The 25,342-nt window shown below is 41.8% G+C and overlaps 1 protein-coding gene across 4 annotated transcripts in view; it reads right to left on the reverse strand.

Annotated features, from left to right (window-relative positions):
- Positions 1-24,510, reverse strand: part of LOC110524003 (TSC22 domain family protein 2) — a 46,060-nt gene extending 21,550 nt beyond the window's left edge. The window contains exons 1-2 of one of the 4 annotated variants that reach the window (XM_021603266.2): positions 22,099-24,510; positions 16,605-17,007 (exon numbers count right to left, since the gene is read on the reverse strand). In XM_021603266.2, coding sequence (XP_021458941.2) covers positions 16,857-17,007; positions 22,099-23,771 — 1,824 coding nt within the window. In that variant the 5' untranslated portion in view covers positions 23,772-24,510 and the 3' untranslated portion in view covers positions 16,605-16,856. Of the gene's footprint in view, positions 1-16,604; positions 17,008-21,208; positions 21,981-22,098 lie in introns of those variants that run through there. The other 3 variants (XM_036977761.1, XM_036977760.1, XM_021603265.2) reach the window with 3 other exon arrangements.
- Between the last annotated feature and the right edge of the window lie 832 nt (positions 24,511-25,342).

Genomic DNA, 25,342 nt, shown 5'->3' on the forward strand with positions numbered 1-25,342 from the left:
CAGTTCATGGGGGTTGACTAATCACATATAAAGTTTTGGACAGATCTGACTTTTTAACCCTTCGAAACCAATTATGGCACTTCCGGTTGGCACAGGAAGCTATAAGTCAACACATATCCTCATTGGGGTATGCTTTTACAGAATCCTGAGTTTTAAGTCTTTACGTTAAGAATTTACTGATTTACACAGGGTTGAATGCACTATGTCTATCAAACTGCAGGCAGGGTATGGATATACACTTTTAGGGGGATTTTAATCACTTCCGGTTGGTCCTGGAAGCTTAGAATCAACACAGGTAGACCTCATAGTGGCCTGATGGACTGGTACCGAAGACAGGTTCATACGGCATTCATAACCCATATAGGCTTCAGGTTGAATTTAGGGGTGCAGGCAATGTATTCCTATGGGGAGTGATGTCACTGTAATCTATGAGATCAAAAAACACTTACTGTTAAGGGTTAATGCCACACGGTCAAGGTTAGGCTTGCACAGATCGGGAGGACCTTAGGAACATTCCTGTGGTGGAATTTTTCTTCTCACCCTAACGGTTCTCTCACTGTCACCCAAAAGCAAATGACATTGTGGGGCAGGCTTCATTTTGGCCCTACTTTTCTAATGGTCGTTGCGCCTAGACCGAGCGAGCTATGGTCAAGCGGGATATCTCGTTGAACTCGGCACGGCCTAGGGATTATGGTAATGCCATTGCCTGCTCTCTGTGTCTTTAAGCAGCGCACTTTGTCACTCCATCCTTGCTGTGTGTGTGAGAGCTTTTCTTTGACATCTGTTGGGAGAAATGACTGACTTACAGTTTATGGGGGTTGCCTAATCACACATATGAAGTTTTGAAAAGATCTGACCTTTTTAACCCTTGGGAACTGCCACTATGACACCATTTAAGGCACTTCCGGTTGGCACAGGAAGCTATATCCTGATTGGGGTATGCCTTTACAGAATCCTGAGTTATAAGTCTTTACGTTAAGAACTGAGTTATTTACGGAGGGTTTAGTGAGTGTGTGTTATTTCAGAAAATCTGAGAAAATCACAGAAATCACCAATTTGTCATTGTACCATTTCTCTTAAATGACGATAGATAAATGGCTGGCTCTTTTTTTATTGACACCGGAGGCTCCTTGACTTTAACGTGAAGTGGAAAAATAATTTCTCTAGTTCCATTTTGGACCTTTAATCCCAGAAAAATGGCCATAACTCAAAAACCGTTGAGGCCTAGACGCCATCTTGTTCGGGGCCAACTGCCCATTATGCCAAACCTACGCTCACCAAGTTTCGGCTTTGAAATATTTTCCGTTTTCGAGATAAGGCCCCGTCGTGATTTGTGATGTTTAGTACAATTGCCATTTCATTCCTTATGGAAAATGGACCAAAACTTGTTTCTTTTATAAAACGGAAACCGAATGTCCGACAAAGTTCATTTGATGACTTCCCGGTAGGTCCGGCCCTACCGCACGGCCTGACGCCAACCGCAAATTTTACAAACCGCAAATTTTACAAACGTTTTCGGACGTCTAGTAAGGGACCGTAGATTTGCAATATGGACTTTCTCACTCATACACGAAATGTCAAAATGTTCCCTTAAGGTATGGAAGGTGGCTCAGAGCACTGCAGCCAAGGGGGAAGAAAAAAAAAAAAACTTTTGAAATTCCTTTACTTAAAGCCACAGTGACAATTTCAGAACTTAACAGGCTGTTACTGCAATTTCAGGTAAAAATTGTTTAACACGTCTCAAATATAATGAAAATGTCTAAACATTCTAGCGGTTTCAAAAACATAGCTCTGCTATTACAATTTAATGTAGAAATATTGGGCTCAATGAGACAATTCTGTTTACACTGCCCTGCTTATAGGGGGGCAACTGTCCAAGATAGCGTTCGAGACGTGAGAAATTCAGAAGTTTACATTACAACAGTGTCTCTCGAGAATCTATACATTTCGAGAAGCTCCTTAATCCTTTTCAATGTGAAAAAAGCCTACAGCATGTAGTGTAACACCAGGGGTTAGGCCCTCATCCACATCTCATCTGCTTGTAGCTACTTCTTGCCCTGATGTGAATGCTGACAAGTGGGAGCTTCTCCATGTATGCTCAGAGCCAACTGGATTGGACCCAGTAGGTGGCATGAAAAGGGCAGCAGTCACGATGTGGAGAGGTTTGCCAAAATTAAAATGTTGACTCTAAACGCCTGGCAAGGTGGCGGCCAGGCGTTCCTCTTCTAGGAATGGAAGTTCTTCTTGCATAAGTTGTTTATATCACCCTTTGCCATGATGACCAGCCCCCCAAGTCGTAAAGCAAAAGATTAGTGCGATTGGCTTGTGTAACGTCCATCAGGCCCCGTAGATAGAGATGAGATTTTGCCTGCTGTGGAGGCACCCTTAAAATGATGTACTTATTGGTATGTGTGCTCCTTAAGACGCTTAGAAAGGGAACTATCAAATTGAATTGAGCTTTGGAGGCCCCTGTATAAGAAATACACTATGGTCTGTTAGCAATTATACTCTGGAGGATTAGGCCCATCTTCAAATTGAGGCTACTTCAGGAGTAGTAAGGGGGTATTGGTTGAAACAAAAACCTTATATCATTGTCGTTGTTGTGACCGAAAAAGCACCATAATTGAATGAGCAAAACCTTTAAAGTTGGTCTACCTGGATAGTGTCCTACTAAATGTGTTGACGGACTCCATTATCACATATGGCACTAACGAAGTGCATCAATAACAATAAAGTCCCCTGCGTTCTCACGATTGAGTTTACCCCTCTCTCGAAACAATAAAATGCTATTTTATACCTGATCTGGATCAAATCACCCTCTATACCAGACTGACAGGGGACTAGTGAGATGCAATCACAATGAATATGAATCTGTCTACTTTTATGGCCTATAAATCCTAAAGTATTTTATTCAGGGATATGGGTAGTAAAAAAGTCCTGTTACTTTAGGGACAAGTACATTTTGGTGCTGCCACCTTTGAAAACGATCCCATCTAGCATGCCAACAAGTAGCTTTCCTGTAATGTATACAAACAGAGTGTGATTGCTAATTCCGTTATGGCGACCAAATATTTTGTCATCGCTCTGCTTTTTGCTGTTTAAAAGGTATCCCATAACAGGTCTAGAGATGTGAGCAGAGTCACTTAAGTTTACACAACACCCGTTTTAAAATAGCCAAAGGAAACACGAGACCAACGCAATTTCTATGTTGGCTTACACCAGTGGGTGCACTATAAAGTTCGAATGGCAATTCTAAAATAATTTAGGGATAAGCCAACGTCATCGATGGAGAGGTAAAACAGTGACTCATCTGACCCACCCATCTCGTGATGGGGGAAAACAAATGGATACAGTTACATATAGGGATATCATTTTTGACGATATATCGTATTGTATCGTTTTGACAATATACATTTTGCGCTAGTTGGCTGTACCTGCACAAAAACTTTTCCTTCATAGCTTCTTCTCCATCTTTTTTAAATAGGGGGCCAATTTGTTTTCAGCACTTTTATTTCCATGACTGATCAAAACAGTCATTCTCATGGCTCTCTCTTGTCCCTTTGCAGCAGACATATGGTGAACAATATGTTTTGAACATCAAATCGCAATACATATAGAATCATGACAATTGTAATACATATATCTTATTGGCACCCAAGTATCGTGATAATATCGTATTGTGAGGTCACTGACAATTCCCAGCCCTGCACCTACCACAAGGTTTGACATTGGTCAAAAAGTCAGTGCTTATGCCCTCAAATTGCTTTTGAGCATGTTTTCCCCTTTCCAACAAGTCAGACTTTGCAGAGGAGCAGAGTGAGCTGACTCCATTCAAAGGGAGGGTGGATGGGAGGAAGCTCTCAGGTTTACCTGTGGTTTGTTGAAAGAGTTGGGAATTCATCACAGTAGCCCAAAGGCACTTCAGCTGGATGGGGATCAAACACATAACCGGTGTACCCACGGCACACAGCCACGGCTCTTACACAACCCGGCTACTGTCGTTTACCCCAACACAACCCGTTTCAACAGCAGGTTCCTTGCTTCCCCTTTCGAAGAACAACGTGGCCATAAGGATCCCGCCATTCATGCTCAGCGTGGCAATCACACAAATACCTATTGTTTATACATGACGTACAGGGCTATTGCACTAAACTCTATTGGTAAAGGTTACGAGGCCTGCGCTTTGTGACGGCTGACTTGAGTTATATAGAGTTACATATCGCAATATTATATAGATATTTGACTCCCCTCCCCCCAAAAAATATTGGTTACTGAAGGTTGTGTCAACTAGCGCTAGTCGGATGTACCTGCGCCAAAAACCTGGATGTGTTTCATACGATAGCTTGTTCTCCATTATATTAACCAACATGTTTTCAGCGCTTTTATTTCCCCGACTGATCAAAACTTTTCTTCTCATGCCCTCTAGTCTCTCTGCAGCAGACATATAGCGAGCAATATTGATTCACAATACATATCGTATCAGCACCTAAGTATTGTGATATCGTGAGGTTCATTGCAATTCCCAGCCCTAGCTGACTTGTGTGTAAATAAACAGAGAGGTGGAAAAATCTAATCTCTTGCCAAATGTGACAAAACAGCAATAGAAAACGTACCCCACCCTGCATGCAAACTTCTATGGCAATGACCATGCATGAAATTGAATAAGGCAATTGAGAAACTATTCAGAAACAGCTTCAGCATAGGCTACCCACTGGTGCACTTTGTATACCTACCACAGACCCTGTACCACAAAAGCACATTCTTCATGGGTGACCGCTCATTACATCAACCATGAGTTCAGAGTGTATGTATATGGGCCCTAGCTACGAGGTCTCAACAAACAGACATGAATGAGATGTGTACTGCCAGCTAACCCATAAAACAGCCAATAACGTCCATGGCAGAGATTCAAGGCACTGCAGAGGCATGAGACAGCACATGGGAAAGTCTTCCATCTTCGAAACAGGGACATAAGTAATGCATGCTCCTCTCCCACCACATCAAAACACCTGGATTCCTCTTCAACTCAATATTATCCAACATCGTCACTTGTATTACCAATAGCACATTTCATTACAAAAGGAGATTAAATTATTGATTTACAATACACATATACAGTTGAAGTTCGACGTTTACATTCACTTAGGTTGGAGTCATTAAAACTTGTTTTTCAAACACTTCACAAATTTCTTGTATGTGGATATATTGAAGCAACATCTCAAGACATCAGTCAGGAAGTTAACGCTTGGTCGAAAATGGATCTTCCAAATGCATACTTCCAAAGTTGTGGCAAAATGGCTTAAGGACAACAAAGTCAAGGTATTGGAGTGGCCATCACAAAGCCCTGACCTCAATCCTATAGAAAATTTGTGGCAGAACTGAAAAAGCTTGAGCGAGCAAGGAGGCCTACAAACCAAACTCAGTTACACCAGCTCTGTCAGGAGGAATGGGCCAAAATTCACCCAACTTATTGTGGAAAACTTGTGGAAGGCTACCCGAAACATTTGAATCTACCAAATACTAATTCAGTGTATGTAAACTTCTGACCACGGAGAATGTGATGAAAGAAATAAAAGCTGAAAGAAATAATTCTCTACTATTATTCTGACATTTCACATTCTTAAATAAAGTGGTGATCCTAACTGACTTAAGACAGGGAATCTTTACTAGGATTAAATGTCAGAAATAGTTAAAAACTGAGTTTAAATGTATGTAAACTTCCGACTTCAACTGTATTCATTTTCAGGTGGGTAGAAAGGAAGATCGACACTTATGGTTTTGTTACTAAGGCAATACAACACACACACGATTCAAGTTCTCCAAGTGTTTCAATAATTTCAATAGTTTACTCTTCACCTTCTCAACTTTGATACATACAGTTAAGAGTGTGAAAGTTATTTTGTCAATTTAATGCAAGTGAATGATTTATGCTCCATATGAGTTAGGTGTGGTCAAACAAGCCAAAACCATGTTACTGGGTCACTTCACAGTTGGTTATCAATTAATCATTAGCTGACGCAAGTAACTCCAAACAAGACTGAACTGATTCTTCACTAAGGGAGTTCCATCAATGACGTCAACATAGAGAATATATGTCCTCTTAAACTGCCTGGTTTATCTTCTAATTCAATATTGAACTTTTTGGGGGTGTTCAGTGATATTTTAGATAATCATCAAATCACTAAGGCTAATGGACGAGCGAAAAATACCTTGCCTGGGTTAAACGAGGTGAAGGTATTCACCAATCATCTGCTCTTCAGCTCTCCCAAACATTCCAATACAGAGCTTACAAAATAATACGTAAAATGCATCGTAATAGGGGATAATATACAAAGCAATATCTTGATGTGATTTTCTATTTGCAGTGCTAAATCCATGGAGTTACTCTGTACACATACGGGGAAAAAGACACTTGAATGCTGGGTCCTTGTGACTGGTATATCGCCACACTAAAAATGTCTACAGGTCCTGAAGTGTTGCCTGAATTGTGTGTGAACTGCACTGTTGGTTAAGGGCTTCTAAGTAAGCATTTCACGGTAAAGTCTACACTTGTTGTATTCGGCGCATGTTGCAAATTAAGTTTGACTTGAGAAACTCCAACCAACCCAACTCTTCCCACAATGCCATGCTTTCAACCATGCAAACTTGGGGATTGTCAGCCCCTTGGGTGCACGTTTTGGTTTTTGCCATAGCACTTCACAGCCGATTCAAAGCTTTGATAATTTGAATCAGCTGTAGAATATAATTCGATTCACTCTGTTGCAGAGAGATTTCTTATGTGAAAACATGCAATAAAATAAATGAAGCAAAAACCATTCAAAACAAATCTACCTGAATGGCTCCCTCTTGTTTACTACTTCAGATGTTACAATGAATACTAGGCGTGTCGCTGTGGCCTCACCCTGCCTTTCTGTCCATTCCCATCGACTGACATAAAAAGCTAGCCGATCTAGCCCCTTCAGAAACTATAGGGCTGTGTGTTGCAGCCAGTCGACTCACAGGGGGAGTGAGGCTTAACAAGGAGGTTTCTGTGCAAAATGGTCTCCTCAGAGCTGAAATGACGACTGAATAGTGAGTAATGAGGATGTGTGGAAAGCATGGCAGACAGCTGGGTCTGAGTCATCAATCCCCTCTGTACTCTTTCTGGGTGTTGGTAAGGGATAAGGCTTTACTCTCTGTGTTAGGCTGTCTCTCTGAGAGTGTGTTTGTGTGAGAAAGTTGGAGAGAGAATGATCAGTTTGTTAATTTCCCTTACTGTGAGTGTTGGGCTGTTTAGGCTATGATATCAGTCCTACTCTGAACTGCTCTGGCTGTCTTTCCCTCACTGTGTGAGTGATATGGGCTGGGGGACTTACAGAACTCGGGAAGCCAGAAAAATATACAGTGTGAGTGAAACGTATAGAGGTCATCTGATGTCTTTTCTCTGCAATTGAAATCTGACAACGCAAATTCTTCTGGGTGCTTTTCTCCCCTCATCTCAGATCTGGCTTAAAAGATCCAATGCAGACATTTTTTTTCTAAATATCAAATAATTTCTGGGTAACATTTGAGTTCCTTACTGTGATTGTTTTCAATTCAAATGGTAAAAATAGTTTCTTAGCAAAGAGCAATTTCTCAAGTAAGACTTTTACTAGGACTGTCTGGGAGTGGTCTATGGGAAGGGGAAAACTGAAAAATAGCTGTTATTGGCAGAGGATTGGAACTATTTTATTATTGGTCGATTAATGAATTTACTGCCTGATGATGTCACCAAAAGCAGGCCAAAACTCTATACCATCAGGCAGTTTTTTCAAACAGTTCTTACACTAAAAGGGCATAGTCACTTTAACTCTACCTATATGAACATATTACCTAAATTACCTCGACTAACCTGTGCCCCCGCACATTGACTCTGTACCGGTAGCCCCTGTATATAGCCTCGCTACTGTTATTTTACTTTTTTTTTTTTTTTACTTAACACACATTTTTCTTAAAACTGCGTTGTGGTTTAAGGGCTTGAAAGTAAGCATTTCACTGTAAAGTCTACTACACCTGTTGTATTTGGCACGTGGAAAATACAATTTGATTATCTTTTTCATAATTTCAGTGTTATTCCAACCTCGTAGTGTGGAAATATACAGTGCATTCGGAATGTATTCAGAAACCCATGACTTTTTCCACATTTTGTTATGTTACAGCCTTATTCTAAAATTGATTACACACTAACTCATAATGACAAAGTGAAAAGTTTTTTTTTTTTTTTTTTTACAAATCTATAAAAAATAAAATCCATAAATATCTTAGTATTCCATTGATCACCCTTGAGATGTTTCTACAACTTCATTGGAGTCCACCTGTGGTAAATTCAATTGATTGGACTTGATTTGGAAAGGAACACACCGGTCTATATTAGAGGTCGACCGAATATGATTTTTCAACGCCGATACCGATTATTGGAGGACCAAAAAGGCCGATACTGATTAATCGGGCATTTGTTTTTGTACTAATGACAATTACAACAATACTGAATGAACACTTATTTTAACTTAATATAATACATCAATTTAGCCTCAAATTAATAATTAAACATGTTCAATTTGGTTTAAATAATGCAAAAACAAAGTGTTGGAGAAGGAAGTAAAAGTGCAATATGTGCCATGTAAAAAAGCTAACGTTTAAGTTCCTTGCTCAGAACATGAGAACATATGAAAGCTGGTGGTTCCTTTTAAAACGAGTCTTCAATATTCCCAGGTAAGAAGTTTTAGGTTGTAGTTATTATTGGAATTATAGGACTATTTCCCTCTATACCATTTGTATTTCATTAACCTTTGACTATTGGATGTTCTTATAGGCACTTTAGTATTGCCAGTGAAACAGTATAGCTTCCTTACCTCTCCTCGCTCCTACCTGGGCTCGAACCAGGAACACATCGACAACACCCACCCTCGAAGCAGCGTTACCCATGCAGAGCAAGGAGAACAACTACTCCAAGTCTCAGAGTGAGTGACGTTTGGAACGCTATTAGCGCGCACATCGCTAACTAGCTAGCCATTTCACATCGGTTACACCAACACACCACACACTATAGTATTGCCAGCCTAATCTCGGGAGTTGATAGGCTTGAAGTCATAAACAGCGCAATGCTTGACGCACAACGAAGAGCTGCTGGCAAAATGCACGAAAGTGCTGTTTGAATGAATGCTTATGAGCCTGCTGCTGCCTACCACCGCTCAGTCAGACTGCTCTATCAATTTACACACAGAAATACGAGCCTTAGGTCATTAATATGGTAGAATCCGGGAAACTATCATCTCGAAAACAAGACGTTTATTCTTTCAATGAAATACGGAACCGTTCCGTATTTTATCTAAGGGGAGGCACAATTGCACAACCCTCAACGTTATGTCATAATTACATAAAATTCTGGCAAATTAGGCGGCCCAAACTGTTGCATATACACTGACTCTGCTTCCAATGAACGCAAGAGAAGTGACACAATTTCACCTGGTTAATATTACCTGCTAACCTGGATTTATTTTAGCTAAATATGCAGGTTTAAAAATATATACTTCTGTGAATTGATTTTAAGAAAGGCATTGATGTTCATGGTTAGGTTCACATTGGAGCAACGATACGCACCGCATCGATTATATGCAACGTAGGACACGCTAGATAAACTAGTAAGATCATCAACCATGTGTAGTTAACTAGTGATTATGATTGTTTTTTTATAAGATAAGTTTAATGCTAGCTAGCAACTTACCTTGGCTTACTGCATTCGCGTCCTTGTGGAGTGCAATGAGAGGCAGGTGGTTAGAGCGTTGGACTAGTGAACTGTAAGGTTGCAAGATTGAATCTCCCGAGCTGACAAGGTGAAAATCTGTCGTTCTGCCCCTGAACGAGGCAGTTAACCCACCGTTCCTAGGCCATAATTGAAAATAAGAATGTGTTCTTAACTGACTTGCCTAGTTAAATAAAGATGAAAAAAGGTGTTAATAACCTCTTGCTCCCACCTGAGACGCAGACGTCTCATCTAGACACCTGGAAATGCAAATGCTAAATGTACTCGTTAAAACTCAAACGTTCATTAAAACACACATGCAGGGTATTGAATTAAAGCTACACTCGTTGTGAATCTAGCCAACAAGTCAGATTTTTAAAATGCTTTTCGGCGAAAGCATGAGAAGCTATTATCTGATAGCATGCAACACCCCAATATACCTGAAGGGGACGTAAACAAAATAATTAGCGTAGCCGGCGCTACACAAAACGCAGAAATTAAATATAAAACATTCATTACCTTTGATGATATTCTTTGTTGGCATATGTTCCATAAACATCACAATTGGGTCTTTTTCCCGATTAAATCCGTCCATGTATGCCCAAAATATCCATTTGTATAGCCTGTCTGGTTCAGGAAAAAAGCTCCCTTCCAAAACGCAACGTCATTTTTAAAAATTATATAAGTTGCCTATATTCTTTGACAAAACACTTCAACCTACTTTTGTAACCCAACTTTAGGTATTTGTAAACGTTAATAATCGATCAAATTGATCACTGGGCGATCTGTATTCAATAGCAGCTACTCAAGAAAACGTTGTCCTTTGTCTCTTTCCAAAAATCGATTCCTGTATGCTGGACGAAATGAAGGATCTATTTGTCATTACGCAAAGGATATTTGTCAATGAAAATGACGTTTTTGGCGACATCTTGTGGAAGTTGTAGGAACTGCAAGCTCCCGGCTATATATTTTTGCTTGCAATAAACAATTCAGAGACTGGCGGATTAATACTTTTCTGTGGTTTTTGTGACCAGGTTTTTCTTGGGATTTCGCTTGCTGTTCACGTTCTGTTATAGTCACAGAGTGTTTTCTATCCACACATACTAATCATATGCATATACTATATTCCTGGCATGAGTAGCAGGACGTTGAAATGTTGAGCGATTTTTAACAGAATGTTCGAAAAAGTAGGGGGTACGAAAGAGGTTAAAAAATTTTACTTTAAAAATGTGCCAAATCGGTGTCCAAAAATACCGATTTCCGATTGTTATGAAAACTTGAAATAAGCCCTAATTAAATCGGCCATTCCGATTAAATCGGGCGACCTCTAGTACATACCCCAACCAGAAGCCATGGATTTACAGGTAACATTCGCACTGAGCTAAAGGGTCAAGCTGCCGCTTTCAAGGTGTGGGAATCTAACACGGAAGCTTGCAAGAAATCCTGCTATGCACTACGCCGAACCATCACAGGCCAAGCGTCAATACAGGGCTAAGATTGAATCATACTACACCAGCTCCGACGCTCGTCTTATGTGGCAGGGCTTGCAAACTATTACAGACTACAAAAGGGAAGCACAGCCACGAGCTGCCCAGTGAAACGAGCCTACCAGACGAGCTAAATCACTTCTATGCTATCTTGAAGGCAAGCAACACTGAGGCATGCATGAGAGCATCAGCTGTTCCAGACGACTGTATTCACGCTCTCCATAGCCGACGTGAGTAAGACATTTAAACAGGTCAACATGCACAAGGCTGCGGGGCCAGACGGATTACCAGGACATGTGATCCGGGCATGTGCTGACCAACTGGCAGGTGTCTTCACTGACATTTTCAACATGTCCCTGATTGAGTCTGTAATATCAACATGTTTCAAGCAGACCACCATAGTCCCTGTGCCCAAGAACACAAAGGCAAACTGCCTAAATTACTACAGACCAGTAAGACTCACATCTGTAGCCATGAAGTGCTTTGAAAGGTTGGTAATGGCTCACATCAACACCATTATCCCAGAAACCCTAGACACACTCCAATTTGCATTCCGCCCAAACAGATCCACATATGGTGCAATCTCTATTGCACTCCACACTGCCCTTTCCCACCTGGACAAAATAAACACTTATGTGAGAATGTTATTGACTACAGCTCAGCGTTCAACACCATAGTTCCCTCAAAAGCTCATCACTAAGCTAAGGATCCTGGGACTAAACACCACTCTCTGCAACTGGATCCTGGACTTCCTGACAGGCTGCCCCCTGGTGGTGAGGGTAGGTAGCAACACATCTGCCACGTTGATCCTCAACACTGGAGCTCCCCAGGGGTGCGTGCTCAGTCCCCTCCTGTACTCCCTGTTCACCCACAACTGCATGGCCAGGCAAGACTCCAACACCATCATTAAGTTTGCAGATGACACAACAGTGGTAGGCCTGATCACCAACAACAACGAGACAGCATATAGGGAGGTGGTCAGAGAGCTGGCCGGGTGGCGCCAGAATAACAACCTATCCCTCAATGTATCCAAGACTAAGGAGATGATTGTGGACTACAGGAAAAGGAGGACCGAGCACACCCCCATTCTCATCGACGGGGCTGTAGTGGAGCAGGTTGAGAGCTTCAAGTTCCTTGGTGTCCACAACAACAACAAACTAGAATGGTCCAAACACACCAAGACAGTCGTGAAGATGGCACAACAAAGTCGATTCCCCCTCAGGAAACTAAAAAGATTTGGCATGGGTCCTGAGATCCTCAAAAGGTTCTACAGCTGCAACATCGAGAGCATCACTGGTTCACTGGTTGCATCACTGCCTGGTACGGCAGTCGCTCGACCTCTGACCTCAAGACACTACAGAGGGTAGTGCGTACGGCCCAGTACATCACTGGGGCTAAGCTGCCTGCCATCCAGGACCTCTACACCAGGCGGTGTCAGAGGAAGGCCCTAAAAATTGTCAAAGACCCCAGCCACCCCAGTCATAGACTGTTCTCTCTACTATTACATGGCAAGCAGTACCGGAGTGCCAAGTCTAGGACAAAAAGACTTCAACACTTTTTACCCCCAAGCCATAAGACTCCTGAAACAGGTAATCAAATGGCTACCCAGACTATTTGCATTGTGTGCCCCCCCAACCCCTCTTTTCACGCTGCTGCTACACACTGCTAATCATATATGCATAGTCACTTTAACTATACATTAATGTACATACTACCTCAATTGGGCGGACCAACCATTGCTCCCGCACATTGGCTGACAGGGCTATCTGTATTGTGTCCCGCCACCCACCAACCCCTCTATTACGCTTCTGCTACTCTGTTCATCATATATGCATAGTCACTTTAACCATATCTACATACTACCTCAAATCAGCCTGACTAACTGGTGTCTGTATGTAGTCTCGCTACTGTATATAGCCTGTCTTTTTACTGTTGTTTTATTTCTTTACTTACCCATTGTTCACCTAATACCTTTTTTTGCACTATTGGTTAGAGCCTGTAAGTAAGCATTTCACTGTAAGGTCTACACTTGTTGTATTCGGTGCACGTGACAAATAAACTTTGATTTGCGATGATCCAGGTGAAAAGGTTCAGAGCTTGCGGTAGGAATCCGGGGATATGGAGAGAAAATAGGTCCGGTATGGTCTGGTTTGCAAACTGGCGAGAGTTTTCTGAGCTAAAGGTTAGCTGCTGACCGCTAGCAGTGGTTAGCTGACTACAAGCTAGTTAACTGGCTAGCTTCTGTTGGGGGATTCCGGTTCCGAAGTAAAGAAAGATACTTTAGAAAGAAAGCAGATCCACACCACATTGGGTGAGGCGGGTTGCAAGAGAGTATTTTGAAGCAGAGGTTTAGAAAAAAAATATGGTTCATGTCTGGTTCATCCTTGGGAGAAATTTCCAAAAGCCTGAAGGTACCACGTTCATCTGTACAAACAATAGTACGCAAATATAAACACCGTGGGACCACGCAGCCGTCATACCGCTCAGGAAGGAGAAGCGTTCTGTCTCCTAGAGATAAACGTACTTTGGGGAGAAAAGTGCAAATCAATCCCAAAACAACAGCAAAGGACCTTGTGAAGATGCTGGAGGAAACAGGTACAAAAGTATCTATATCCACAGTAAAACGAGTCCTATATCAACATAACCTGAAAGGCCGCTCTGCAAGATAGAAGCCACTGCTCCAAAACCGCCATAAAAAGCCAGATTACGGGTTGCAACTGCACATGGGGACAAAGATCGTACTTTTTGGAGAAATGGACTCTGGTCTGATGAAACAAAAATAGAACTGTTTGGCCATAATGACCATCGTTATGTTTGGAGGAAAAAGGTGAGGCTTGCAAGCCGAAGAACCACATCCCAACCGTGAAGCACGGGGGTGGCAGCATCATGTTGTGGGGGGTGCTTTGCTGCAGGAGAGACTGGTGCACTTCACGAAATAGATGGCATCATTTTTTCTCTCTTTGAAAAGTTTCCTACGGCTATGGTCTTGGGAGAGTGGTTAGTGGAATTTAGGTGGTTTTATCGGTATAGAAATATCCGGAGATAAAGAGGAGCTACCAAATTAAATAAGGCCTGGCAATTTTTGTTTGTTTTTGCCATATGGTTTACCACACACACAAACTTACTGGTTATGAATTTGGGTTAGTGCCGAGGTATCTTAAAAAGGCACACACACACAGAATTTTCAGAAGTTTTTATTTTCTGAGTTTTAATTGAACATGCAAATTATTCTGATAAAAAAAAAATGTATTGGAGAAATTTACTGTGAACCTGGAAATTGAAATGTATGAAATGTTTTGAATGTTTTTACATCTAATATAGAAAGTAACACTTCTTTCAATGGTTTGAATGACCTCTGTCTTGACTTTCTAGTGTGGTTTAAATCGCCCTCACTGGAAAGCCAGGAGACATTGGATGAGGATTTTGAGGTCATGTTTAATGTGTGGATGTCGATTAAGGCAGCCCTCCTCACCTCTCTGATTTAGAGGGGTTGGGTTAAATGCAGAAGACATTTCAGTTGTACAACCCTTTCCCCACTGAAAGTTGACTAGTAACAACAACTGTAGCCTAAAAGACCCCACCATGAGCACCCACTACATTTGCCCAAGAACAGGCAAACTAGGAGGCCGATATTCAATATTAAAATAGAAAAACCAGTTACACAATAATGCATCAATTTTTTTACCAATCGAACTACATAACCATGAAAATAATTGTATTTGAAATGGTAAATCTCTTGACAAACTGGGTAAATTAAGATGGCATAGGCCTACTCACAATATAGGTAAATATATATATTAAAATAGGGATTGTGTTGCATGCATTGAGATATTGAGCTTGTTTTGGCTGATCAGTGGAGTCTACGGTGCTATAGGTGACAAAATTTGTTTCCCTTCCATTTGGGACTTACAGTGCAATCGGAAAGCATTCAGACCTTTTGACTACTTTACACATTAAGTTACAGCCTTATTCTAAAATGTATTAAATTATTTTTTTCCTTAATCAATATACACACAATACCTCAAAAACAAAGCGATTTAAAAAACATTTTTATACATTTAGTAAAAATTAAACAGAAATACCTTGACAAATATTCAGACCCTTTGTTATGAGACTCGAAATTGAGCTCAGGTGCATCCGGTTTCCATTGATCATCCTTGAGATGTTTCTACAACTTGACTGGAGTCCACCTGTGGTAAATTCAATTGATTGGACATGATTTGGAGAGCACACACCAGTCTATATAGAAAGGTCCCACAGTCAACAGTGCATGTGAGAGCAAAAACCAAACCATGAGGTCAAAGGAATTGCCCATAGAGCGCCAAGACAGGATTGTGTCGAGACACAGATCTGCAACATTGAAGGTCTGCAGCATTGAAGATACCCAAGAAAACAGTAGCCTCCATCATTCTTAAATGGAAAAAGTATGGAACAACTAAAGACTCTTCATAGAGCTGGTCGCCCGGCCAAACTGAGCAATCGGGGGAGAAGGATGAAGAGGCGACTCCGGGATGCTGGCCTTCAAGGCAAAGTTGCAAAGGAAAATACATATCTTAAACTGGCCAATAAAAAGAAAAGATTAAGATGGGCAAAAGAACAGACACTGGACAGAGGAACTTGGCCAGTATCCCGGAGTTGCCTCTTCACTGTTGACGTTGAGACTGGTGTTTTGCAGGTACTATTTAAAGCTGCCAGTTGAGGACTTGTGAGGCGTCTCTTTCTCAAACTAGACACTAATGTACTTGTCCTCATGCTTAGTTGTGCACCGGGGCCTCCCACGTTCTATTCTGGTTAGTGCCAGTTTGTGCTGTTCTGTGAAGGGAGTAGTACACAGCCCTTGTAGTACACAGTACGACATCTTCAGTTTCTTGGCAATTTCTCGCATGGTATAGCCTTCATGTCTCAGAACAAGATTAGACTGACAAGGTTTAGAAGAAAGTTCTTTGTTTCTGACCATTTTGAGCCTGTAATCAAATCCACAAATGCTGATGCTCCAGATACTCAACTAGTCTAAAGGCGGCCAGTTTTATTGCTTCTTTAATCAGCACAACAGTTTTCAGCTGTGCTAACAATTGCAAAATGGTTTTCTAATGATCAATTAGCCTTTAAAATTATACACTTGGATTAGCTAACAACGTGCCATTGGAACACAGAGTGATGGTTGCTGATAATGGGTCTCTGTACAGCTATGTAGATATTCCACACCAAAAAAAATCTGCAGTTTACAGCTACAATAGTCATTTACAACATAAACAATGCTTCTGATCAATTTGATGTTATTTAAATAATGGACAAAAAAAATAAATGTTTTTCTTCCAAAAACAATGACATTTGTAAGTGACCCTAAACTTTTGAACAGTTGTGTGTGTGTGTGTGTGTGTATATATATATTTATTTATTTTTAATTTGGGACAGTTCATGTTCAGTTTGGGACGGTTTAAATTGCATTTTGGGAAAATTCTGGGACTGTGATGGAAAAAGTTTAGTCTCGAGACATGATCGTAACCAATGTAATGAAATACAAATTACATTTCTGAAATATGTAGGTGAACTTATGAGACTCGGTCAAGTCATCTGAACAAGCAGCCCTGGACATAGGCTAGTACAGGTCAGAGAGCCCACCCAAACGACTGAACATTTCTAAGAATCTGAAGGGGTCCATTAGTCATTGTCATCACCAGGAGAACAGTCATCCACTTGGGTAGTGGGTCGAGAACGATAAAAAGGTCTTGACAATTTCTCTTTGGTCTTGATACTTCCCTTTGAAATAAAGCACAGAGATACTTCACATACTGTAAACACTATGAAAAGAAGGTGTGTAAAGGAAGAGTGAGAGAAAGCAAGAGAGCGATAGAATGCAAGAGGGAGACAGCAAGAGAGAGATGCCTGGCCAACATGCACAGTTGTTTGTACATGGTCAACATTCTGGGAACCGCCTGTGACACACTATGGGGCTGATTCAATTCCAAATGTAAACTGGGTTAGTATGGACTCTGAAACAAGAACATTGTTGTTTTGCCTTGAGTTGTTTTTCTTAAGAGGAGGGACCCCTGTCCGTGGAAGCTGAAATACACACTTGTAAGTGTGTAAGTGTGTAAATACACACTTGTATAACTTAACAGTGTCACACGTTTTTACTGTGGAATTTTAAGGTTATTAATATGGCGAATGGCCATTCAAAATTAACATTTTGAACTTGGAAAGGGATACAGTTAAGCTACCGTAAACACAATTTTAGGACTAGTTCCCAGATCCAAAGCACGTCTCTACTATTAGGTCTTTATATTTTACACAGAGGTCAGGGTTCGTTCCATGAGGATTTTGAAGGGGCCATTTGCTGTATCAATAACCTTAAAATTCCACAGTAAAAATGTCTGATGCCATTATAATAAGTTAGATACAAGTGTGTAGTTGCTAAGTGAAAAGGTTACCTTGTCTGCTTAGTGCAGTCACAGTATCCACACTATTTAAAAAGCACATTCTAAAATAGTCATCAACATTATTCTTAGGAAACACACCGTTTGAGGTCATTGTTTTTTTTATAACATATCTACAGTTGTTTGTCATGAACATGGACTGTCAAGTTATTTCCTACAAAGTTGATCAGATAAAGCATGAAAATTAAATTAAATGTATTTTTGTTATATTTTAATATTAAAATAGGGCTACAGAATGTTTAGAATTTATTTTGATTTTTTTTCCAATTTGGCTGCATCTTTAAGTGCACTAATATCATTGGCTAATTTATTTGGGGCTAATTCACCACCTACGTAAGTGGAAACGAAAAAACATAATAGCTAGACCAAACTCTAAATATAATACCCACTGCTAGTAGCCTCGTATTAATCTAAGATATGTTTAATGTCCCAAAAAATGGTGCAGTTGTAGCCTAGCGCCCAACGCAATGGCCAATGAGTATTTAGCACGCACTGCATATCAAAGCCGTATCAAATATCTTAGTTGTAAAAGTTGCTATTGAGCTCAAAATTGAGATTTGAGAAATAACAAATACAGTGCATTTGGAAAGTATTCAGACCCCTTGACTTTTTCCAGATTTTGTTACATTACAGACTTATTCTGAAATGGATTAAATAGTGTGTCCCCCCCATCAATCTACACACAATACTCCATAAGGACAAAGCAACAACAGGTGGAGCTCAGGTGCATCCTAGTTCCATTAACCATCCTTGAGATGTTTCTATAACTTGTCCACCTGTGGTAAATTCAATTAATTGGACAGGATTTGGAAAGGCACACACCGCTATGTAAGGTCCCACAGTTGACAGTGCATGTCAGTGCAAAAACCAAGCAATGAGATCGAAAGAAATTGCATGTAGAGCTCCGAGACAGGATTGTGTCGAGGCACAGATCGGGGGAAGGGTACCCCAAAAAATTCTGCAGCATTGAAGGTCCCAAAGAACACAGTTGTCGCCATCATTCTTAAATGGAAGAAGTTTGTAACCACCAAGACCCTTCCTAGAGCTGGCTACCCGGCCAAACTGAGAAATCGGGGGAGAAGGGCCTTGGTCAGAGAGGTGACCTAGAACGTGATGGTCACTCTGACAGAGCTCCAGTGTTCATCTGTGGAGATGGGAGAACCTTCCAGAAGGACAGCCATCTCTGCAGCACTCAACCAATCAGGCCTTTATGGTAGAGTGACCAGACGGAAGCCAGTCCTCAGTAAAAAGGCACATGACAGCCCGCTTGGAGCTTGCCAAAAGGCACCTAAAGGACCCTGACCACAAGAAACAAGATTCTCTGCTCTGATGAAAGCAAGATTTAACTCTTTGGCCTGAATGAATAAGAGCAAAGTACAGAGAGATCCTTGATGATAACCTACTCCAGAGCGCTCAGGACCTCAGACGAAGGTTCACCTTCGAACAGGACAACGACCGTAAGTACACATCCAAGACAACACAGGAGTGGCTTAGGGACATGTCTCTGAATGTCCTTGAGTGGCCCAGCCAGAGCCCGGACTTGAACCCGATCGAACATCTCTGGAGAGACTTGAAAATAGCTGTGCAGCGACGCTCCCCATCCAACCAGACCGAGCTTGAGAGGATCTGCTGAGAAGAATGAGAGAAACTCCCCAAATAAATGTGTCAAGCTTGTGGCGTCATACCGAAGACTCAAGACTAATCCCTGTCAACAGTACTTAGTAAAGAGTCTTAATATCTGTAAATGTAATGTCTGTTTTAAAAAAAAATTGCAAAAATGTTTAAAAACCTGTTTTAACTTTGTCATTATGGAGTATTGTGTGTAGATTGAGAGAAAAAAAAACATTTAATTCAATTTTAGAATAAGGCTGTAACATAACATGTGGAAAAAGGGAAGGGCTCGGAATACTTTCCGAATGCAACGTATATACAGTACCACAATAGATTATTTTTACTATTTTCTACATTGTAGAATAATAGTGAAAACATCGAAACGATAAAACAACACATGGAATCATGTAGTAACCAAAAAAACACAAAAAAACAAAAAAAAAGAGTAAATCTAAATATATTTTAGATTCGTCAAAATAGCCACCCTTTGCCTTGATAACAGCTTTGCACACTCTTGGCATCAGTGTATTAGTGTTTTTTACTTTTTTGTTGCCCCCAGGAAGAGTAGCTGCTGCTTCTGCAAAAGTTCATGGGGATCCAAATAAACAAATATAGGTTAGCCTACCAGCATACACACTCCAAGGTTAACCAAATTTCCACACAGGAACATTCTACACACGTGTTTTGGTGTGCATCTATAGGAACCCTCTGGAGATCCCCCCCAAGAGTCTATAAGCAGTGAGAGTAAAAGCCAGCAAGAGTCAGCCTGAACAATGAGAGATTAAGGACAGAAAAAAGCTCAACATCAACCACCTTAGGTCAGGACCGATCGAGGCAGTTGACAGAGGCGAGGCATGGTGACTCAATCGAGCCATGTTATCTCATAGCTAACTGGGCCCCAGATCCATTGGCTATCATTGCCACCTGTCCCCTCTGTCTGTTGTTTCTCTGTATACTACTAGCAACTTTATCAAGTTGGCTTTAGCAATCCCAGACTGGGAACCTATCTCCCAACCTCATAGCTAGCTACCAAGAAGCCATTTCAGGCTATCAATAAAGTTAGAGTAGCTAGCTTGTCTAGCCCATAGGTGGGACGTCCATAAAGCTAAGCTTACCCTAATGTAAACTGAATTAAATTGCCAAAATTATTTAGCCTACTCCTGTCAATACAGAAATAAATTAAATAATTCAAACTAGGCTACTACACCAGAAAGTATGATTTAGCCACAGAGGATCATTAGCTTCTTTAAACATATATTGTTTAAATCGCATTGTCTTCAGTCGGAAGGGCACGCAATTTTGGCGGCACGAGCGGCAAATACCAAATAGATTATTATTGAGTTGCGACGGTCAGTGAAAAGTAGAGTCCCAGCCAGGCATATCGCAATATTTCTAAACACAATCGCGGGAAAACGTAGTTTGGAAAGCAAATGGCTATTGCTGTAAAGAGAAGACAAAGAAATTCTCAACTTAAATGAGCTAACAGTATAGCCCATATTATTGGAGAGTATCGATCATATTCCCGATGAGTGCGTATATTCACTATCATTGGTGGGTCAGTGACAAATGAAAGTTTGTTTTTGGACAATAATTTCCTCCTCCAGGTTAGATGGATGTCAAATTGTATTTGTCTCCCCTTCTCGTAGGACTATGAGATGGATCAGACAATGACGTTTTTATTAATCCGTTTGTCAGTGTCAGCAAAGTAGGCTACCCTGTCATTTTTGTCGTATTATAAAAGAATCTGCTAATGTCTCCACCCTCCAGTCATTTTAAGTGTAGTAGATTTGCATGAAATATGTTTATATATAAAAAAAGAGATTGAGTTATGTTATTAGCCCAAATTAAGACTATGCAATCTACTCATGACATTAGGAATAGTATACTATCTTACATAAAAGTCTGCAAATGCGATTAATGCACAGAATGCTTTATTATAAAGGTGCATTGTTATAGTGAAAATTATCTTCCCCAAACTTAAAACAACTCACACAACGCCTGTGTCTCTAACTATCTTAGCTGGCATGCCTGCTGGCAAGGTTGGTAGACTTTAGAAAACCAAGCAATAACTAAATGTGAAGAATAAAACTCACATAAGACTCTCCTTTAAATCTTTTACCCAGATTTACACAGAGATGCATATTTAGTTTCTTTAAAAATAGAACCACTAGTCAAGTAGGATACAGACAGCTCAAGAGGTATGCTTAGATATGCAGAACAATGGACATTTTTATATTAGAATTAAGCATAATGATTATACGTTTCAGGTCTTTAAGAAATTCAATTCTCGAACACGGTCATATATTCAACCCAACCACCAGCTAACCTCACATATTTTGTGCCCCCTGTTTGTGGGCACTAATGAAAAACACCAAAACTCGATGACAGTTCTCTGACGCAATGCTCCTTCCCTGCCAGCCGCACTCTCGCCTGCCAAACTCCAAATTTTCTCTCTGAACACAACTGCAAGACATGTTTTTACATACAGCTAAACAATTCCAGGAATAGCATACCTCACACCAGCCTTGGCAAGGACAGGTGTTCACTACACAATGTCGAGTATGACTGCATTGCTGCAGAATGTGATGTAAAACATGATGGCAGTCTTCCAGATACTCACCTAATCCCTCAGTGTTAATCAGTTTTCTAAAATGTGTTTTTTTTCTTCTCATTTTAACATGATACCTGTTGAGTGTGAATGCATAAACACCTTGTGTGTACACTAAATAATACAATGAGGTCGAATGTTGAGATAGGGAGTGGCCACTGGCATTTTAAATGAAATTGAAACAATCTTTCTTACCCATCCTCATCCCCATCCATGGGAATGGCTATCCCGAACAGACTGTTGACGGTGGGATTGGCCAGCTGCAGGCTCTCTGGGATGAAAGGCCTCATGAAATCTTTTCCCAGGGTGGCGTTGGGCTGAGGAAGGTTGTCCGACCTCCTGCGGCTGTCATCCTCTTGGCTGGCTGCGGGAAGGCCCTGCCCAGCAGATCCCGCCATGGCCCCACTGGAAACTACCTGGACCTGGGAGAGTCCTCCTGGGCCTGGGGGGGTGTTGGTGGCGCTGGGCACTGTGGCAGGCATGTTCTGGACAACAGAGGCTGTGGAAGGTGCGAGGACACTGCCCACTCCACCTGAAGGCAGGGACTGACTCACAGGGTGCTGTATGGTACTCCCAGGCAGGAGAGGGGCATTCACTGCACCGCTGCCCACCTGCAGTAACAGCCCCTGAACTGAGTCTAATGGACCGCTGTGCAGAGACCCAGTCAGCTGCCCGGCCTGAGCCAACAATCCCAGCACCTGAGCACTGGGGCCGACTGGGGTGATGACAGGCGAGGGGCCCTGGCTCACAGGAGGCCCCACAGAGAGGGAGGACATAGGGAGGGTTTGAGTGCTGGAGCCCTGAGGCTGGTGAAGGGTTAAGTAGTCCAGCTGACTGGGGAGCGTTCCAGAGGGATGAGCAGAGTAGGCAAACTGCTGGGCCTGCGTGGCAAGGGGATCTTTTTTCAGCATGCCGCCTTGGGGCGCCCCATTGAGGCCAGTAGGGTGAAGTGTTTGGGGGACAGTGGGCTGAACGTTGACCTGGGATACCACTGCTGAGTAACCCATGGGCTGGAAGGCACTCCCCCCGTTTCCTATTTGGGGCGCTAGGCCATAGCCTTGCTGCTGAGGCTCTGGAGGATGGCCATGGTGGATAGTGGAGTAGCCACTATCACCTGTGGACTCTTGAGCCTGTGTGGACAGGGTACTAGAAGCAACCACAGAGTCTCCTGTGGCCCCAAGCCCAGTGTCCCTGTCTGCATTGTGGTCAAGGGTGACAGTGTGTTTTATGCTATCCACAGTCCTGCTCATGCCAGAGCCCTCAGAATCTCTCTCATAGAACTCTGTACATGTCCATCTGCCCCGCCTGAAGGGCTCCCCTGTACCATGGTCAAGTTTAATGACCCTGAAACGTGAACTATAGCTTACAGTGGTTGTAGTGCTAGGTGCAGCTGGGGGCGTTTGAGACACACTTGTTGGGGAGACATTCGCAGCAGGGACAGCATTGACTGTTGTTGGCTGCTGAGAGGCCAAGGTTGAAATGGAGGGCTTGCTCGCGGCTGGTACAGGCACACTACCCCCTAAAAGGTTTTGATTGACATGACTTCTGCCTGCACTTCTAAAAGCGTGCCCCCCGTTAAAATGACTTGTTGCAGCCTCTTGCTCTTGAGGTAAATGTAACGCCATGACAGCAGCCCCCACTTCCCCTACGTTGTTTAAGGTTTCCTCGGATGAACTTCTGTCACATACCCCCGTGTCAATATCGGCCCGGGACAAGTCGAATATTTCTGATGACACATCCTCGGTTCTGGATTCGTCAGGGTCGTCCAGACTCTCGGTGTCATCCGTGATGCTACTGGCCGCCACCTGAGCCTGTGTCACACTTGTGATTTGAAAACAGCTCTTCTTCTTTGCTGGCATTTTTGACATGTTTAATATGTTACTCACTCCAGCTCTCTATTTCCAGATTAAAGTGTTAAGTATGAGCTCAATTAGGTAGTCTTCTAACTTATCTAAAGAACTCACAGTTTATAACGAGAGACAAGTACGCGACATCTTCCTTGCTCCCCTCTCCTGTTGCAGTGTGTCTGAGTGTAAAAACGAACAAGCACACTTCCTCTGAACTCGGACAAGGTAACAAGCTAGCTAGTCTCCGCCAGCACGAAATGTGACAAGTCTCCCAATACCACAGTCTCCTCTCCTCCGGTTCTTCCAAGACCTGGCCTCCCGTGTGAGGTATTTTTACGGCCCCGGAATTGCAAGCAGGCCGCTGTCGCAGATACTGCCGATCCTTCAGTCTGACTGGCGGGCCCCGTTTTTCACCACTCTCCCTTTTAGCAAGCTAGTCAGCTAATGTAGCTCAAAGCCAAATAGCTATCGTTAGTTCTCTTCCCACACAGGAACCAGCCTGCACGACATCATATAAACAAGTGCATATCCTTCTTCAACTCGTCACATGGAATATATATCCTCCTACGGTAGACATACATTCCTGAATTGAAGAAAGTTCAGCTTCCCCGTCCTCGGGTTCTCTCACTCTTTAGAACTCCTACTGTGACTGAAATTCACTTACTAGCAGGCTAGCTCAAGTATGGCTCTGCTCATTCTCTACCACTCGACAAGATGGCAAAAAAAACGCACAGCACTCTGGGAGAGTTGCGCATTGGCGTCCTGTCTATGATTGGCGTAGATAAATCATAGGGGATACGGTGATTTGCTAGTATTCTGAAAGAATAAGATATCTAAAACACATTTAATATCTCCAGACACTTGTGTCTTGGAAAAAAATGAATTGTCCAAGATAGGACATTTCTGCCAACATAGACATCTATGTTTGGTTAATATTGGGTCAGATACAGATCAGCCTTTCAACGTCCACATAGACGGCCTTAATTAACTTCTCCCAAAAATGTCTATGATTTGTTCAGATTATCTTAATAGGTCTAATAAATCTAAACAAATCATTGCATCTATGTTTCACAAGTTTGGACAGTGCAGCACAGTACAATAGAGCTCAGTAGAGTAAAGTGTAGTTCAGTACAGTAGAGTACAGCACAGTATAATGTACTATATTGTACCCTACTTTACTCTAATATTCTCTGCTGAACTTAACTGTACTCTACTGAATTAAACTGTACTCTACTGAATTAAACTCTTCTGTGTTGTACCGTACTGTACTATACTGTAATGCACTCTACTGAATACAACTAATGTCCTGTGCTGTTCAAACTTGTGAAACAGCCTAGAGGTCTATGATTCGTTCAGATTTGGTCTGGTCCTGACCGACCAACTGTGTACTTAGAATAATAACCAGCATGCTTTGCAAGTGTTTGTTTTATGCTTAGGTGGTATACAGTATATACCTTATACAGGGCTATTTGGAAAGTTTTATCAATACATGTGTATATTTGTGGCTACTTTTTAAGTAAATACCTGTAGTCAACTTGTGAAATACGTTAGGAGATAAACCGGATCACGTTCTTCATTTCACTTGTCACATT

Source organism: Oncorhynchus mykiss, chromosome 5, assembly GCF_013265735.2.
Source record: "Oncorhynchus mykiss isolate Arlee chromosome 5, USDA_OmykA_1.1, whole genome shotgun sequence".
Taxonomy (NCBI): Eukaryota; Metazoa; Chordata; class Actinopteri; order Salmoniformes; family Salmonidae; genus Oncorhynchus; species Oncorhynchus mykiss.